Here is a 16,365-nt window from a genome sequence, read left to right as displayed (position 1 = left end):
TGGCTCAGTGGTTGAGCGTCTGCCTTTGGCCCAGGGCATGATCCTGGAGTCCAGGGATTGAGTCTCGCATCAGGCTCCCTGCATGGAGCCTGCTTCTTCCTCTGCCTGTGTCTCTGCCTCTCTCTTGGTGTCTCTCATGAATAAATAAATAAAATCTTAAAAAAAAAAAAGTTAAGGATAATTTTTTTTCCCCTCCTGGGGATCCCTGGGTGGCTCAGTGGTTTAGCGCCTGCCTTTGGCCCAGGGTGCAATCCTGGAGACCCCAGATCAAGACCTGTATCGGGCTCCCTGCATGGAGCCTGCTTCTCCCTCTGCCTGTGTCTCTGCCTCTCTCTCTCTCTCTCTCTCTCCCTGTGTCTCATGAATAAATAAAATCTTTTTTTTTTTTTAATAAATAAAATCTTAAAAAAAAATTCCTCCTTTATTTATTTATTTTAAAGACTCTTTATTCGAGAAAGAGCACAAGCAGGGGGGAACAGCAGAGGGAGAAGTGGACTCCCCACTGAGCAGGGAGCCCGATGCAGACTCTGCAGACTCGATCCCAGGACCCCAGGATCATGACCTGAGGCGAAGGCAGACACTTCATTGATGGAGCCACCCAGGTGCCCCGCCTTTCTGTCTTTTGGTAAGGCATTAAGGTTTAGTCGGACAGAGGTTCATTGGGGACAGTTTTTTCTAAGAGAGAGATGTTATTTCTACTTACCAAGTCCTGAGGGGAGGCCGTTCTAGTCCGGCACTGAGGGGCTGGGGTGGCTCTAGGTAGCTGGGAAGGGGTGGTGGCACCGTTGGCTCTCCTCACGGGCACTCCGGCCAGACACAGGGCTGTCGTGTCAGGTGCACACACACTAAGGTAAGGGAGGTACAAGCACAGAGCAGGGGCTGCCCTGAGCCCACACCAGCACTACTGACCTTTGCCTGCAAGCCCATTGGTTGAATCTAACCATTTGTGGAATGTATTAGTGATGAACCCAAAACAACAAAACTTAGTAGCTCACAGTGTCTGCAAGTCAGAAATCTGGGTGCTGCTTCCCAGGGTTCCCTGCTCAGGGTTTTGCAAGGGCTGTAGGCATCTTGAAGCTCCATAGGGTGGGTCTGATCCCAAGCTCATTCACATGGTGGTTGGCACGATTCAGTTCTTCATGGACTGCTGGACTGAGGGCCTCGGGTCCTCAGGAAATTTTACAGCAGCAACAGAAAATGAACACTATTGAAGAGGAGAAAAATGGCAACAGATACACTTTACTATGGGTTGTTTGCTGATTTTTTTTTTTAATTTTTATTTATTTATGATAGTCACACAGAGAGAGAGAGTGGCAGAGACACAGGCAGAGGGAGAAGCAGGCTCCATGCACTGGGAGCCCGATGTGGGATTCGATCCCGGGTCTCCAGGATCGTGCCCTGGGCCAAAGGCAGGCGCCAAACCGCTGCGCCACCCAGGGATCCCGTTTGCTGATTTTTAAATTAAGCATCTTAAAAAGGTGAAACTGGATTTATAAAGTCATTTTCTTAAGTAGAAAAGGCTATGGCTACTTATTTGGATATAAGTTAAAGATTTTGTTTATTTATTCATGACAGAGAGAGAGGCAAAGACAGGCAGAGGGAGAGGCAGGCTCCATGCTGGGAGCCTAGTGTGGGACTCAATCCCGGGTCTCTGGGATCACACCCTGGATCGAAGGTGGCACTAAATCGCTGAGCCACCAGGGCTGCCCTCTTAATTCCTTTTGAAGTAGAAAGTACAAGTTCACTTCTGTGTCACTACAACTACTGGAGAAATGAATTCCTTTCTTCTTTCTAAGACTCATAGAGAAAGGGAGAGCAAGCAAGCCCTGAAAAGTAGGAAATTAAATGAACATGAAGTAAACAAAAGTTGTCCTCCTGCCCCTCACCTCCTTGCTTTGTTTTCTATTTCCAGCTGTGGAATAGGTGTTTGATTTGGGGTTAGATGCTATATGTAAAATCATGTAAAGTCTGTTCACAATTTGTTAACACTTGACTGGGAATTTATCATGTAGCAGCTGAGAGCTCAGGGTCAGGGCTTGGCATCCTTCCTCTCACCTTCTAAAATGCATTCTCTCAAGGGACACCTGGGTGGCTCAGCGGTTGGGCGTCTGCCTTTGGCTCAGGTCGTGATCCCAGGATCCAGGATTGAGTCCTGCATCAGGCTCCCTGCGAGAAGCCTGCTTCTCCCTCTGCCCGTGTCTCTGCCTCTCTCTGTCTCCTGAATAAGTAAATAAAATCTTTTTTAAAAAATGAAATGGATCATTTGCTAAACCCTGAACACTTGACACTCAAAGTCATAAGCATGAAAATTTATAGGATACTTAATGGACAGAAACGTAGACCTAGGGTGCCTGGGTAGCTCAGTCGGTTAAGCGTCTGCCTTCAGGTCCGTGGTGATCCTGGAATTCTGGGATCCAGCCCCACATCAGGCTCTCTGCTCAGTGGGGAGGCTGCTTCTCCCTCTCCCTTTGCTCCTCCCCCTGCTCTCAACTAAATGAATCTTAAAAAAAGAAGAAAAGAAATGTAGACCTAAATACAGGGATTTGAGTGCCTTGAGTATAGCTGACACCCATCCTTCTGTGCCAAGATATATGGTTCTCCATGTGCCCTGTAGCCTTTTTTTTTTTTTAAAGATTTTATTTATTTACTTATTTTATTCATAAGAGAGAGGCAGAGACACAGGGAGCCCGACGTGGAACTCGATCCCAGGACCCCGGGTTCATGCCCTGGGCTGAAAGCGGTGCTAAACCGCTGAGCCACCCGGGCTGCCCATCCCTGTACCTTCTGAATAGCCTATATCTCGAGTTGAAACCTCAGTACTGCCAGTTAATAACTCTATGAACTTGGACAAGTCACTTTACTTCTCTTGAGCATCAGTGGCCCCATCTGAGTGGGAGTCCTCCAAAAGAATACCTGGCCCACAGCACATGCTCAGGAAATATTTACTGTAATTCCTTTCCTTCCTAGCAGCAAAAACCTGTTCCGGTGAATTACAATTCATCCACTCTCCCCATGTTTCTTGCTGAATTACAAAACAAGTTTTAACTTCAGTGCTTTCTTGTACTTAAGCAGTATTGTTTTTATTTTTTATTTATTTATTTATTTTTAGTATTGTTTTTATAGACCATTTGTCAGGTCCTTAGCTTTGTCTTGCACGATAAATTGAATTTTTTTTTTTTTTTACTATAGAAAATTTAGGGTCCCAATCAGTAAACTATTTTGACTGTGTAGCAGTGATATGTATTTTTTTGGCAGACATGCTTTAGGAATTCCAAGGGCAAACATCCCTTACTGCTTTTTGCAGGTTGCATGTTGGCACTGAAGGGCTGGGATAACTCCTTTTGGGTTCCGAGATGAGTGCCCTATTTGAGAGGATGCATTTTACTTTTTTTAAATATATATATTTTTAATTTATTCACGAGACACACACGGGGAGGGGGGGGGGCAGAGACTCAGGCAGAGGGAGAAGCAGGCTCCATGTACGGGGCCCAATGCAGGACTCGATCCCCGGTCTCTAGGGTCATGCCCTGAGCTGAAGGCGGCGCTAAACCGTTGGGCCACTGGGGCTGCCCCAAATGATCCATTTCAAACCGAAATCTCCAAGGTGTGAGGCTGGCAGGCTAACTCTATAATTTAACCAAACAGAGAACTTTTTAGGAAAACTCTAAAGCCCTAAGTGAAGACGCTAAGAATCTGCGGGAGTGGGGCTTGCGAGGGTGTCCAGAGCAGCTCCGGGCCCATCCGGGATCTCGCAGGAGGGAATACTACGAGACAAAAGCCGAGGAGCCAGCGCTTGGCTCAGGACCAGGGGATGGCAGCGCCGCAGAACCCGGAGGCCACGCCAACAGGCAGCTTCCCGGGCTCCACCTCGGCCTGAAGAGCCTGGGGCTCGGGTCCTCGGGTGGGTGTGCCGCCCCCAGCCCACCTACTGATACTCGGGAACCACTGGCGCAGGCTCGTGTTCGAGTTTGCAGAACAACAAACAACGAAGACCTGAAAGAAGCCGTCGGGAGGTTGTCGCAGGAGCGGAGGGAGGCGGCAGGCGAGGCGGGAGAACACCGCCCCCATACGTCACCGGCGGGGCGACGCCGTGACGTCACGGGCCGGGGCGCCGGCGGAAGTGACGCGGAAGGCGGGGCGGCCTGAGAGGGGCTCTCCGGACGCCGGCTGGCATGTCGGCTCTGACGCGCTTGGCGCCTTTCGTTCGCGTTGGAGGCCAGCTGTTCAGAGGCCCCGGCCCGCGGGCGGCTGGAGGCGGTGGAGTCCGTCAGTGAGTGTTGGCCGGGGGGAGGGGCCTCGCCTGCGTCTAACGGGAAACGCCGGTCTTCGGGACGCCCTCACCTTGACGCCGGGCACCCGGGCCGGCCCGGCAGCGACCTCCGCCCCGCGGCATGCTGGGACTTGGAGTCCGGCTCCGCGACGCGGGGGCGGGGGCGGGGCGGGGGCGCCGGGGCGGAGTTGTCTTGGCGGGTGTTAAACCGTGTGTCGGGCCGCTCCGGCCGCAGGGGAGCCTGCCCTCGGGAAATTCCGTTGAACGTGGAGGCTAGCTGGAGCTAATCCGGGAGCGAGAGCGGAAGTCGGGGAGGAGAGGGCGTGCTCGACGGAGGAAACCACCTGTACCGTGTGTCTCCAAGCGCCGGCTGGGAGGCAAGGAGAGGCACAGAGCTGCCCCGGAAGACCTAGGTGTTATTTTTTATTTTGTTTATTTTTTTAAAGATTTTATTTTTTTATTCATGAGAGAAACAAAGAGAGGGGCAGAGACCTAGGCAGACAGAGAAGCAGGCTCCCTGCGGGGGGCCTGATGGGGGACTCGATCCCGGGACCCCGGGGTCACGACCTGAGCCGAAGGCAGACGCCCAACCGCAGAGCCACCCAGGTGCCCCCGGCCTAGATGTTATTTTTTAGAGCAGTGTTAGGTTCACAGCACAATTGACCGGAAGGTACAGAGATTTCCCACAAGTGCATAGCCTTCCCCATAATCACATTCCCCGTGAGAGTGTTCCATTTGGTAGAAGTGATGGACACGTTGTCACCCAAATGCCATAACTTGTATCAGGGTTCACGTTCGCGTGAACAAGAACTGAGAGTGAGCAAAAGAGGAGTGACCTGTGAAGTAGCCCAAAAATTCTACTGGAGAGCATAGCGCTGGGATGCCAAGGGTCAAATCTGCCAAAACCAAATTGGTAGTGCAGAGAGAGTCAGTAAGAGCAGGATAGAAAATAGAACATTTGATTTTTACAGGTGATGTTGCAGCCCCTTAGATCAGGATCTACGTATTCCCCAAGAGGCAGTGCAAGGTAGTGGTTAAAAGCAGGATTCTGGCCCCAAACTGCCTCATTTCAAGTCTCACCTTTGCTACAGTTGAGCTATTTGCCCTTGAAACAGTTTCTTTCTCACTTTCTTTTTTTTAAAGATTTAATTTATTTATTCATGAGAAACAGAGAGAGAGGCAGAGACACGGGCAAAAGGAGAAGCAGGCACCAAGCAGGGAGCCTGACGTGGGACTTAATCCGGTGTCTCCAGGGCCACAACCTGGGCGGAAGGTGGCACTAAGCCACCCAGCTGCCCCCCACCCTTTTTTTTTTGAAGATTCCGTTTCTTGGGGCAGCCCCAGTGTCGCAGCGGTTTAGCATGGCCTGCGGCCTGATCCTGGAGACCCGGGATCGAGTCCCACGTCGGGCTCGAGCCCGCTTCTCCCTCTGCCTATGTCTCTGTCTCTCTCTGTGTCTCTATGAATAAATAAATTTTAAAAATCTTAAAAAAAAAGATTCTGTTTCTTGATTGCCTTCATTTTCTCACTCATATGATGGAGATCATAATTTCAGTTTCCAGGGAACTGAGTGAATAACAATTCTGTGAAGTACCTTAAGACAGTTGCTGCTGCCTAGTAAGGACTTTATGAGTATTGCTTAACTGTTACCAGACGACTGGGATTTGGGGAAATTAGAGTGACTTGCCTAAAGTTACATATCTGTTAAGCCTATGGAGCTGGGACAGGTGTGGGGTGAAAAGAAGGAAAAGGCCTGAGTGACCCAAACAAGGACAGTGATGGAGAGCCTCCAGCTGTTGCCCTTGACCCTGCATGGGAAAACTGGGAGCACTGCTCTTCACCAGGGCTTTAGAACTTCTGTAACACTTTTTATCTCACAGACTATGTGATAATAAAGTGAATAAGTATGGAGACTCTTCCAGATGCCAGGATACTTTCTAGGTTGTAGGGATAGAGCAGAATACAAGAAAGATAAGGGAGCTTACGTCGAGAGGACACAAGTAGGAGAGAGCATGTTTAGATACTGCTAAGTTAAATGAAGAATTAGAGCAGGGGATTAATCTAGAGAGCACCTGGGCTGGGGCTAGATGGGATGTTGTGCATAGGATGATGTGGCAATGCAGGCCTGATGGTGCTTTGAACTAGGAGCTGAGTGATAAGTCAGGCAAGCAAAGATGCCCGACAGGGCCTCTGATGAGATAGCAAGTGTCGAGGCTCTGAGTGCTGATGATGGACAAGCAAGCCCAGGACGCTGGAATGGGCTGAGCGGAGGGGAGAGTGGTAGAGGTGAGGTCAGGGAGGGGTGGGGGCAGGCTAGTGATGGCCCTGTTAGGATTTTACTTTAAGAATCATGGGATGTGGGATCCCTGGGTGGCACAGCGGTTTAGCGCCTGCCTTTGGCCCAGGGCGCGATCCTGGAGACCCGGGATCGAATCCCACGTCGGGCTCCCAGTGCATGGAGCCTGCTTCTCCCTCTGCCTATGTCTTTGCCTCTCTCTCTCTCTCTCTGTGTGACTATCATAAATAAATAAAAATTAAAAAAAAAAAAGAATCATGGGATGCCATTGGAGACTTTGAAGCAGGAAAGTGGTATGATCTGGTTTCATTTTTTTTTTAAGTTTATGAAATTTTTTTAGTAATCTCTGTACCCAGCGTGGGGCTTGAACCCATGACTCAGAGATCAAGAGTCACATGCTTTTTTTTTTTTTTTTAAGATTTTATTTATTTATTCATGAGAGAGAGAGAGAGAGAGACACAGGCAGAGAAGCAGGCTCCGACGCGGGACTAGACACAGGCAAAGGGAGAAGCAGGCCCCATGCAGGGAGCCTGACGTGGGACTCGATAACCCGGTCTCCAGGATCATGCCCTGGACTGAAGGCGGCGCTAAATTCCTGAGCCACCAGGGCTGCCCTGGTTTATGTTTTAAAAGTGTAACTTTCATAGAGAGTTATAATGCATTTTTGTGTTTAAACTTGACACTTGTGAATCCTGGGTTGGAATAGCCATTATTTCTTGGGATATTGTTTCTTCCCCATTCTATTTTCTTCTTCTGGCACATGAATTGGGCATATGTCAGGTTTTCTCATGTTCCTAACCTCAACTGCATTTTTTATTTCTAGAAATTGTTTGCTTTTTTTTTTTTAAGATTTTATTTATTTATTCATGAGACACACACAGAGAGAGAGAGAGAGAGGCAGAGACACAGGCAGAGGGAGAAGCAGGCATCATACAGAGAGCCTGACTTGGGACTCGAGGATCCAGGGTCTCCAGGATCACGCCCTGGGCTGCAGGTGGTGCTAAACCGCTGTGCCACCGGGGCTGCCCTCCAAGATCATTTTAAATTAAATTGTTGGCTTGAGGGTGTTTTGAACCTTAGAGGTCCAGCTCAGGTAGTGTGAATTTGGGTGCAAACCCACCTGAGGATTAGCTCCTGGTAACAAATGTCTGCCTGTTCCTTTCTTCGTAACGGGTTTATCTCTCATTCTCTGTAATACTGTGGGGCTGCAGCTTTATTCAGGGGTCTCATAATTAATAGATTCCTTATCTTGCATGGGCCTGAGGCTTCTTCCCCTGCTTCTTACACCCATGTAGTTGTCCCATGTAGAGGTTCAAGGACCCCAGGAATAGCAGAAATTGGGGGATCCCTGGGTGGCTCAGCGGTTTAGCATAGTTTTCCAGGCTGTGTGTTTACTTGGATTTTACCCTTGATAGATTCTTTCTTTACTTTTGTGCCTGGTCAGTTACGTATTAAAAAGGTTTTTTTTTTTTTTTTTTTTAATTCCATCTAACATTGTAGTTGTTTCAATTTGGTGGGTTGTTCAGTATATTTAGTTTGCCATTGTGCTGTAGTAACCTAGTTAGGAACATGACATAGTCAATTAGATACTTGTGGAATCTTTATATTCCTTAATCATGGCAATTCTTATGTCATCCATTCCTTTCTATAACTGCAGCATTTCAAATCTTTGTTAAAAAATTAAGGTTTCCACCTTGGGGTGCCTGGGTGGCTCAGTTGGTTAAGGGTCGACTCTTGATTTCAACTCAGGTCATGATCTCCTCAGGGTCCTGGGATTGAGCATTGTTGGGCCCCCTGCTCTATGGGCTTAGGATTGCTTAGGATTCCCTTCCCCCTTCTCCTCCTGCTTGTGTGCTCCCTGTCTCTAAAATAAATAAAATCTTAAAAAGATTCTCTCTCTGCTCCTCCCCTTTCTAAAAAGATTTTATTTTTATTTTTTTTTTAAGATTTTATTTTGTTTATTCATAAGAGACACACAGGGAGAGAGGCAGAGACACAGACAGAGGGAGATGCAGGCTCCATGTGGGGACTGGATCCCAGGACCCTGGATCATGACCTGAGCAGAAGGCAGATGCTCAACCACGGAGCCACCCAGGTGCCCCTCTAAAAATCTTTTTAAAAATAATCTACCTTGCAGTCAATGACCCACTTCTTTCTTTTCTTTATTTAGAGAGAGAAAGAGTACAGGAGGAGGGGCAGAGGAAGAGAGGGAGAGAGACTCTCAGGTGGACTCCATGTTGAGTGTGGAGCCCGATGTGGTGCTCTGTGCTACAATCCGGAGATCATGACCTGAGCCAAAATCAAGAGTCAGTTGTTTAACCTATTGAGCCACCCAGGTGTCCCTCTTTTTTTTTTTTTTTTTTTTTAAGATTTTATTTATTTATTTATTTATTTATTTATTTATTTATTTATTTATTTTTAATACAATTCAACTTTTTTTTTCTTTTTTTTTTTTTTAAATTTTTATTTATTTATGATAGTCACACAGAGAGAGAGAGAGAGGGGCAGAGACACAGGCAGAAGGAGAAACAGGCTCCATGCACCAGGAGCCTGACATGGGATTCGATCCAGGGTCTCCCAGATCGCGCCCTGGGCCAAAGGCAGGCGCCAAACCACTGCGCCACCCAGGGATCCCAGATTTTATTTATTTATTCATGAGAGACACACAGAGCGAGAGAGAGGCAGAGACACAGGCAGAGGGAGAAGCCGGCTCCATGCAGGGAGCCTGATGCGGGACTCAGTCCTGGGGCTCCAGGATCACACCTTGAGCCAAAGGCAGGCACCAAACTGCTGAGCCACCCAGGGATGCCTCCCCCCCCCCCCCTTTTAAAGTAATTTATCTACCCAACATGGGGCTGGAACTCAAAACCTGGAGACCAAGAGTTGCATGCTCTACCAACTGAGCCAGCCAGGTGTCCAATGACCCATTTGTTTCAAGGAATAGTTAATACAACATGTCACTCTAACAATAATGAGATGTGTAGAGTTCCTGGTAGTGGGTTTGAACTAGAATTCTCAAATATTATTTTAATGAATTTAACTGATAGGCCCTTATAATTAGATTATACTAAAACCTACTAAAGAGGAGGAAGCCTCTTGTTACAGTGTATTGAATTACCATCCCCATGGTTTGTTTGTATAATGCAATATCTATATGCACAGATAGATCCTGAATAAATACTGTTAAATAAAATTGGCATATGATGGCATTACAGAAACAGTGTGATATATTCTTCAGGTTGTAAAGCAATAATTCTTGAGGGAGCCTTTTAAAGTAATACATGGCCAGGGACACCTGGGTGGTTCACTTGGTTAAGCATCTGACTTTGGCTCAGGTCATGACCTCAAGGTCCTGGGATTGAGCCCCACATTGGGCTCTCCACTCAGCGGGGAGTCTGCTTGTCCCTCTGCCCTCCCCTTCACCATGCTTAAAGAAAGATACATAATACTCAGCTATAAAAAAGAATCAGGGGATCCCTGGGTGGCTCAGCGGTTTGGCACCTGCCTTTGGCCCAGGGCGCGATCCTGGAGTCCCGGGATCGAGTCCCGTGTCAGGCTCCCAGCATGAAGTCTGCTTTTCCCTCCTCCTGTGTCTCTGCCTCTCTCTCTCTCGGTCTATCATGAATGAATGAATGAATGAATGAATGAATGAAGAAAGAAAGAAAGAAAGAAAGAAAGAAAGAAAGAAAGAAAGAAAGAATCAAATCTTGCAACCACATGGATGGAGCTAGACAGTATTATGCTAAACAAAGTAAGCCAGAGGAAAACATGATTTCACTTATATGTGGAATTTAAGAAAACAAACGAATAAAGGGGGAAAAAAGGCAAATGAAGAAACAGACTTCTAGCTACAAAGAACAAACTGATGGTCACCAGAGGGGAGGTGTGGGGGAATGGAGGAAATAGATGATTGGCATTAAGGAGGGCATTTGCTGTGATGAGCACTGGGTGTGTATGTAAGTGATGAATCACTAAATTCTACTACTGGAACTAATATTACACTGTATTGTAACTAACTGGAATTTATATAAAAACTTAAAAAAATACATAGAGAAAACCCCACGTTCATACCTATGGAAAAATAAAAACCATCTCATACCACTCATAGCTAATTATCAATATTTCATGTAGAGTTTTCCAGATAAAAGTGTTAATATATTGGATAAATACTTACATAAAAATGAAACTATCACTTCAATATGGTATCATGCTGATGGGAATTCTAGTTAACTGTGTCTTCAGTTCATAAAATGAGAAAATTATTAATATTGTTTGTTTATAGGCAGCATATAAGAACTTAGGCTTTGCCTTCAAATACCCCAGTGTTTTCATTTGCAAACATTAATAACCATACAATCTATCTCATAGGGTTATGAAAATAAATGATTGCATTTAAAATGGTTCAGGCGGTGTCTGGCACATGGAAGACAGTAAATGATAACTGTTAATAACCTTTTTTTTTTTTTTTAAAGATTTTATTTATTTATTCCTGAGAGACAGAGAGAGAGAGGCAGAGAAACAGGCTCCATGCAGGGAGCCCGATGCGGGACTCGATCCCGGGTCTCCAGGATCAGGCCCTGGGCTGAAGGCGGCGCTAAACCGCTGAACTACCAGGGCTGCCTGTTAATAACCTTTAAGAACGGGACAGGATACTACAAAGGGGAGTAGGTAATACGTATTAGGGACCCATAGATTTTTTAATGTTCACAAATCTACAGCGCATTTTGAAGAAAGTGCAGTTTTGGTAGTTTTTGCTGGATTGAAGAGCATGTTGTTTTCTTTCTTTTTTTTTTTTTTTTTAAAGATTTTATTTATTTATTTGTGAGAGAGACAGAGAGAGGGAGGCAGAGACACAGGCAGAGGGAGAAGCAGGCTCCACACAGGGAGCCCGACGCGGGACTCGATCCCAGGTCCCCAGGATCACGCCCCTGGACGAAGACAGTGCTAAACTGCTGAGCCACCCGGGCTGCCTGAGCATGTTGTTTTCCAAGCTGGTTCTTACCTGAAATGAAATTTGTGAATACATTTTATATAGAAATTCTCTTTAAATTCTATATCCCATTTTTGTATAGTAGAATATGTATAGCTGCTAAATGGAACTTGACAGTAACATCATGAAGTACAAATTTTATTATTTGAGTTAGATTCAGGGATCCCTGGGTGGCTCAGCGGTTGAGTTGTCTGCCTTTGGCTCAGGGCATGATCCCGGGGTCTAGGGACTGGGGATTGAGTCCCACATTGGGGTCCCCCCAGGGAGCCTGCTTCTCCCCCTGTCTATGTCTCTGCTTCTCTGTGTCTCTCATGAATAAATAAATAAATCTTTAAACAAACAAAGTTAGATTCAACCAATAATAATTATAATCTAAGTGAACAAAATGCCTGCAGACCTTATGGATTGTGTCCCACAATTTGTCAACAGAATCTAAATGAAAAAAAAAAAATCCCAAAAGTTGTTCATACTTACTGTTTGAGGCTCTTTGCTTTGTTCAGAACTATTAGCTTTTTTTTTTTTTTTTTTTTTTTTCAGAACTATTAGCTTATTAAAAAGGATTTGCTGATGTGCATGGCTGGCTCAGTCCATAGAGCATGTGACTCTTGATCTCAGGGTCATGAGTTTGAGCCCCACATTGGGTGTAGAGATAACTGAAAAAAAAATAAAAATAAAAATAAAAAAATAAAAAAAAAGATTTGCTGAGTCCTTTTTCCCATATAGTGTTCTTTATTAGCAAAGACTGTAATAGAGCAGAAGGCATAATTTGCCTTGGAAATAGATGGCTAAACAGAACAAGATTACTTTGCTGATGTGTTTTTTCGGATAAGCTAAGTGACCTACTACTGTAGGTTCACATTTCTTGACTAAAACTTTGGGGCCAGCACCCTGTTATTAACACGTTCCTATTTCTGCTGTAAAATCCCTGTATAATCAGTAAAGGGAAACAGTCTTTCATCAGTGCAGGCCAGTTTTTGTTGCCAAACAAGTTTAAAAGCAAGCTTATGAAAAATGAGTTTTGAGGCATTATGGAGCTCTGTCAACCTGTATTTCATGGAGGAGATGAGAACTGTTAGATTTTGTTTCTAGATGTAACTCAAAGTTTTAGATGACTTCATGCTTTGAAGGGGTACCAAGTTGCATGACATTTTGTTTCGTCCTGTAGTGCTGGTGGCGATGTGCATATTGAGCCCCGGTATAGACAGTTTCCCCAGCTGACCAGGTCCCAGGTGATCCAGGCCGAGTTCTTCAGTGGCACTATGTGGTTCTGGATTCTCTGGCGTTTTTGGCATGATTCAGATGCTGTGCTGGTAAGTGCAGGAGAATAATTCTAATATATTAATAGAATATTATAATTTAATTAGATTATTATTACTAATATATTAATAGCTCTGCTTTTTTTTTTTTCCTCCCTCCTTCCTGTATGTAGACCGTTTTCCTACCTGGTTATATCCCTTTACCATGTTGTCTTTGTGTATGCAGGAATCCTGTTATTTACAGAAATACATTCTCTCTGACCTTTCCTCCTCACAGGTGTACATGTGGGTAGTCCATCTCTTACGGTTTCTGTTAGGTTGTCATATTTGGAAGGAAGACTTGAAACTAATTCTGAACCAGGGTTCCTAAGTGGGGTTAAGTTTCACACCAAATGTCTTTAAATGCTGACTCATCTCGTCTGTCTAGAGGCCCCGGGCAGCCAGATCGGGGTGGGAGAGATGTGGGCTAATTTGTCTTAAGGGAAGAAGTTAGATCATGGTAACTTTCTGACATGCCATTAGCCTTGGCTAAGCTTTTATCACTTTTACACAGACCCTGTTCCCTGGGAAATTATACCTTGAAGCCATTGAAATCTGCGCTCGGTGATCCAAACAGGATGGGAAAAAAATCTTCAGTGTACAAAGTCTCAGGCGCTTCAGATTGATTCATGTCCTATTCTCTTTGAGTTTATCTGTGCCCGTGTCACCCAGGAGGGAGCTGCTTAGTGTCTGAGTTGGCAGCACAGAGTCACCCCTAACTCACTGTAGGTCAGCTGTCAGGAGTCTGTGTGGCTGCTTGGCCTGATCCAACGATGCCACCACAGACTAGGACTGAAGACGCATGAGGCTCCCAGGTTTCTCCCAGGTCGGCAGTAATGACAGGACACTTTGAGATGTTACGTTTCACCGCAGCTTCAACACATTGTCAAGATGCAGGATATCTTTGCAATCTGTTGTCTCCCTTCTGCCTACCGTCCATCACAGACACACTGAAATGCTGGCTCAGACTGTGGCTCCAGAATGGGTCGGCTTTTACAGTTCGGGCCATAGCCCATCTTGAACAGATTGAAGAACAGTTGGATCATCAGATAGTTAAAGTAGTAATTTGTTCATGTGGCTTTTCAAGGGCTGTGCATATGACAGCCTTACCATATTTGTTTATCTTTTGAATTTAATTCATCATATGGAATATAGAGTCTTTACTTTTTTTTTTTTTTTAATGGTTGTCACCAGGGTCACTTTCCATATCCGGATCCTTCCCAGTGGACAGATGAGGAACTAGGTATCCTTCCTGATGATGAAGACTGAAAATAAAAGATTGAACTCTTTGCAAGCAGGTATGCCCCTGGTTCCTTTTTAAAGTTGTTTATAGGGCAGCCCCGGTGGCTTAGCAGTTTAGCCCTGCCTTCAGCCTGGGGCATGGTCCTGGAGTCCCCAGATTGAGTCCCACGTCAGGCTCCCTGCATGGAGCCTGCTTCTCCCTCTGCCTGTGTCTTTGCCTCTCTCTCTCTCTCTCTCATGAATAAATAAATAAAATCTTTAAAAATAAATAAATAAATTCATGAGATACACACAGGGAGAGAGAGAGGCGGAGACACAGGCAGACAGAGAAGCAGGCTCCATGCAGGAAGCCTGATGGGGGACTCGATCCCGGGACTCCAGGACCACGCCCTGGGCCAAGCAGCCTCTAAATGGCTGAGCCACCAGGAATCCCCCTGAGACTTTTTTTTTTAAAGTACCAACTGTGCACAGAGATTGCAGTGCTAGATAAGATAGGTACGGAGCTTACAGTTAGGTTGTAGGAATACTGTGTTCCACCCTGAGTGATTGAATGGAAAGTACCAGCATATGGGAATGTTATGATATGGACTTATGTGGAAATTAACCCTAAAAAGTAAAAGGTAATGGCCCTTTCATTTTTCCAAATTATGAATCAGAGTTTTTCTTCTTTCAAAAGGAAAGGTACACTGGGAGTAGGTACTAGGAAGAGGAGTCTTTTCTCCCACAGACCCATTAGGAGTTAAGACATTCTCAAAAAAAAAAAAAAAAAAAATCTCATGTAATGTGTTTTTAAATTAGTCCTTGCACATAAATAATTGCCATCACTCAAAATGCCTTGAAAATTATTTATTTTTGTGAATTGTTTGAAAGGCTAGGAAGCATTAAAATGAAAAAAATGGGGAATCCCTGGGTGGTGCAGTGGTTTAGTGCCGCCTGCAGCGCAGGGTGTGATCCTGGAGACCCGGGATTCAGTCTCGCATCGGGCTCCCTGCATGGAGCCTGCTTCTTCCTCTGCCTGTGTCTCTGCCTCTCTCTCTCTGTCTCATGAATAAATAAAATCTTAAAAAAAAAAGTAGCTTATTAACATGAAAATTACAGTTTTGGGGTATGTAAGGGAGAAAGGGAATAGGAAAACCTGTCACCAAAGGGCAGGCAGGTCAGCTGTCTCACAGCCGTGTCCTGTGTCTGGATTTACTCTGGGTAAGTCAGAGGTCCTAGTCCTTACCAGCATCCTGCTTCCCTGTGGTAATGTGCCTGCCAGCACTAACCTCCTCTTCTTTTCTGTGGATTTATTAAGATTTTATTTATTCATGAGACACAGAGAGAGACAGAGGCAGAGACTCAGGCAGAGGGAGAAGTGGGCTCCCTGCGCGGAGCCCGATGTGGGACTCGATCCCAGGACCCCAGGATCATGCCCTGGGCCGAAGGCAGATGCTCAACTGCTGAACCACCCAGGCGTCCTAACATTTTATTTTATTTTTTAATATTTTATTTATTTATTCATGAGAGACACAGAGAGAGAGAGAGGCAGAGACACAGGCAGAGAGAGAAGCAGGCTCCATGCAGGGAACCGGATGTGGGACTCGATCCTGGGACTCCAGGATCACGCCCTGGGCCAAAGGCAGGCGCTAAACTGCTGAGCCACCCAGGGATCCCATGTCCCAACATTTTAAAGATGAGACTGTAAACCTCTGAGAAAGCAAGGTGACTTTGCTTCTCTATAAGACTAACTACTCACGTAATTGATGTTCAGTGAATGCTTGAATAATTGAATGAGTCAAAATTATGAATTTGAATTATTGAAAATAAAAGTACTTAAAGCTTTCTACTTTTGTTTCCCTGCAGGAGCCAGGTGAGAATTTCAAGCAATTACGGACTTCATATTGTACATGAAAGTTGTAAAATTAAAGTGTTTTGGTCAACAGTGAGGAACTGGGTCATGGATGTTTCTGATAATGACAACTACCCCTCTGGATTATTTCCTGTGTTCCCAGCTGCTGTCCTGACAGGTTCCAGGCCCTTTCAGTGGATCCTCTGGGGTACCCCACGGTGTAGACAGACATTAGCTCCACTTCTCAGGCAGTTCAGGCTCAAGGAGATGAAGTAGCTTTGCCTGAGGGTCACACGTTGATGGGCAGCGACGTTAGGAGTTGTTACCAGCACTTACCTGCAGTGCCGTGCAGCCTTCTCCCGGTGGATGTCTTAGTCACATGTATGTGGACAGCATGAAAACTCTTGCTGTTTCTCTGCTGCTGGTGTTGTCTTGCCCTGA

The 16,365-nt window shown here is 45.7% G+C and overlaps 1 protein-coding gene and 1 long non-coding RNA gene across 8 annotated transcripts; one reads left to right on the top strand and one right to left on the bottom strand.

The window, feature by feature from the left end:
• Positions 1-356: 356 nt before the first annotated feature.
• On the bottom strand, positions 357-4,071 carry LOC112650993 (uncharacterized). Of its 4 annotated transcripts, XR_003130541.3 has the most exons (5): positions 3,926-4,058; positions 2,056-2,218; positions 996-1,204; positions 704-845; positions 357-619 (listed from the first exon to the last, which is right to left on the bottom strand). It is a non-coding gene; the product is annotated as an uncharacterized LOC112650993 (long non-coding RNA). The 4 variants fall into 4 exon arrangements; XR_007402805.1 differs by having other exon boundaries at positions 357-845; positions 3,994-4,071; XR_003130540.3 differs by having other exon boundaries at positions 357-845.
• Positions 4,072-4,106: 35 nt separating this feature from the next.
• NDUFB2 (NADH:ubiquinone oxidoreductase subunit B2) lies at positions 4,107-16,021 on the top strand. Of its 4 annotated transcripts, none has more exons than XM_049095222.1 (4): positions 4,107-4,270; positions 12,722-12,860; positions 14,046-14,149; positions 15,946-16,021. In XM_049095222.1, exons 1-3 carry the CDS (start codon positions 4,173-4,175, stop codon positions 14,118-14,120), a joined length of 312 nt encoding a protein of 103 aa, XP_048951179.1. In that variant the 5' UTR covers positions 4,107-4,172; the 3' UTR covers positions 14,121-14,149; positions 15,946-16,021. The 4 variants fall into 4 exon arrangements, with proteins under 4 accessions (XP_048951179.1, XP_048951178.1, XP_048951177.1 ...); XM_049095221.1 differs by having other exon boundaries at positions 15,939-16,021; XM_049095220.1 differs by having other exon boundaries at positions 4,136-4,270; positions 12,722-12,866.
• Positions 16,022-16,365: the final 344 nt, after the last annotated feature.

This window comes from Canis lupus, chromosome 16 (assembly GCF_003254725.2).
Source record: "Canis lupus dingo isolate Sandy chromosome 16, ASM325472v2, whole genome shotgun sequence".
In the NCBI taxonomy this organism is placed as follows: domain Eukaryota; kingdom Metazoa; phylum Chordata; class Mammalia; order Carnivora; family Canidae; genus Canis; species Canis lupus.
This window is presented reverse-complemented; position numbering and strand designations above follow the sequence as displayed.

Bases quoted from the DNA above. Each gene is read 5' to 3' on its own strand.
- NDUFB2 (XM_049095220.1), top strand. From the start codon at position 4,173: ATGTCGGCTCTGACGCGCTTGGCGCCTTTCGTTCGCGTTGGAGGCCAG. The intron at 4,271-12,721 runs GTGAGTGTTGGC...TTCGTCCTGTAG, and splicing joins GGAGGCGGTGGAGTCCGTCA to TGCTGGTGGCGATGTGCATA. The intron at 12,867-14,045 runs GTAAGTGCAGGA...GGTTGTCACCAG, and splicing joins ATGATTCAGATGCTGTGCTG to GGTCACTTTCCATATCCGGA.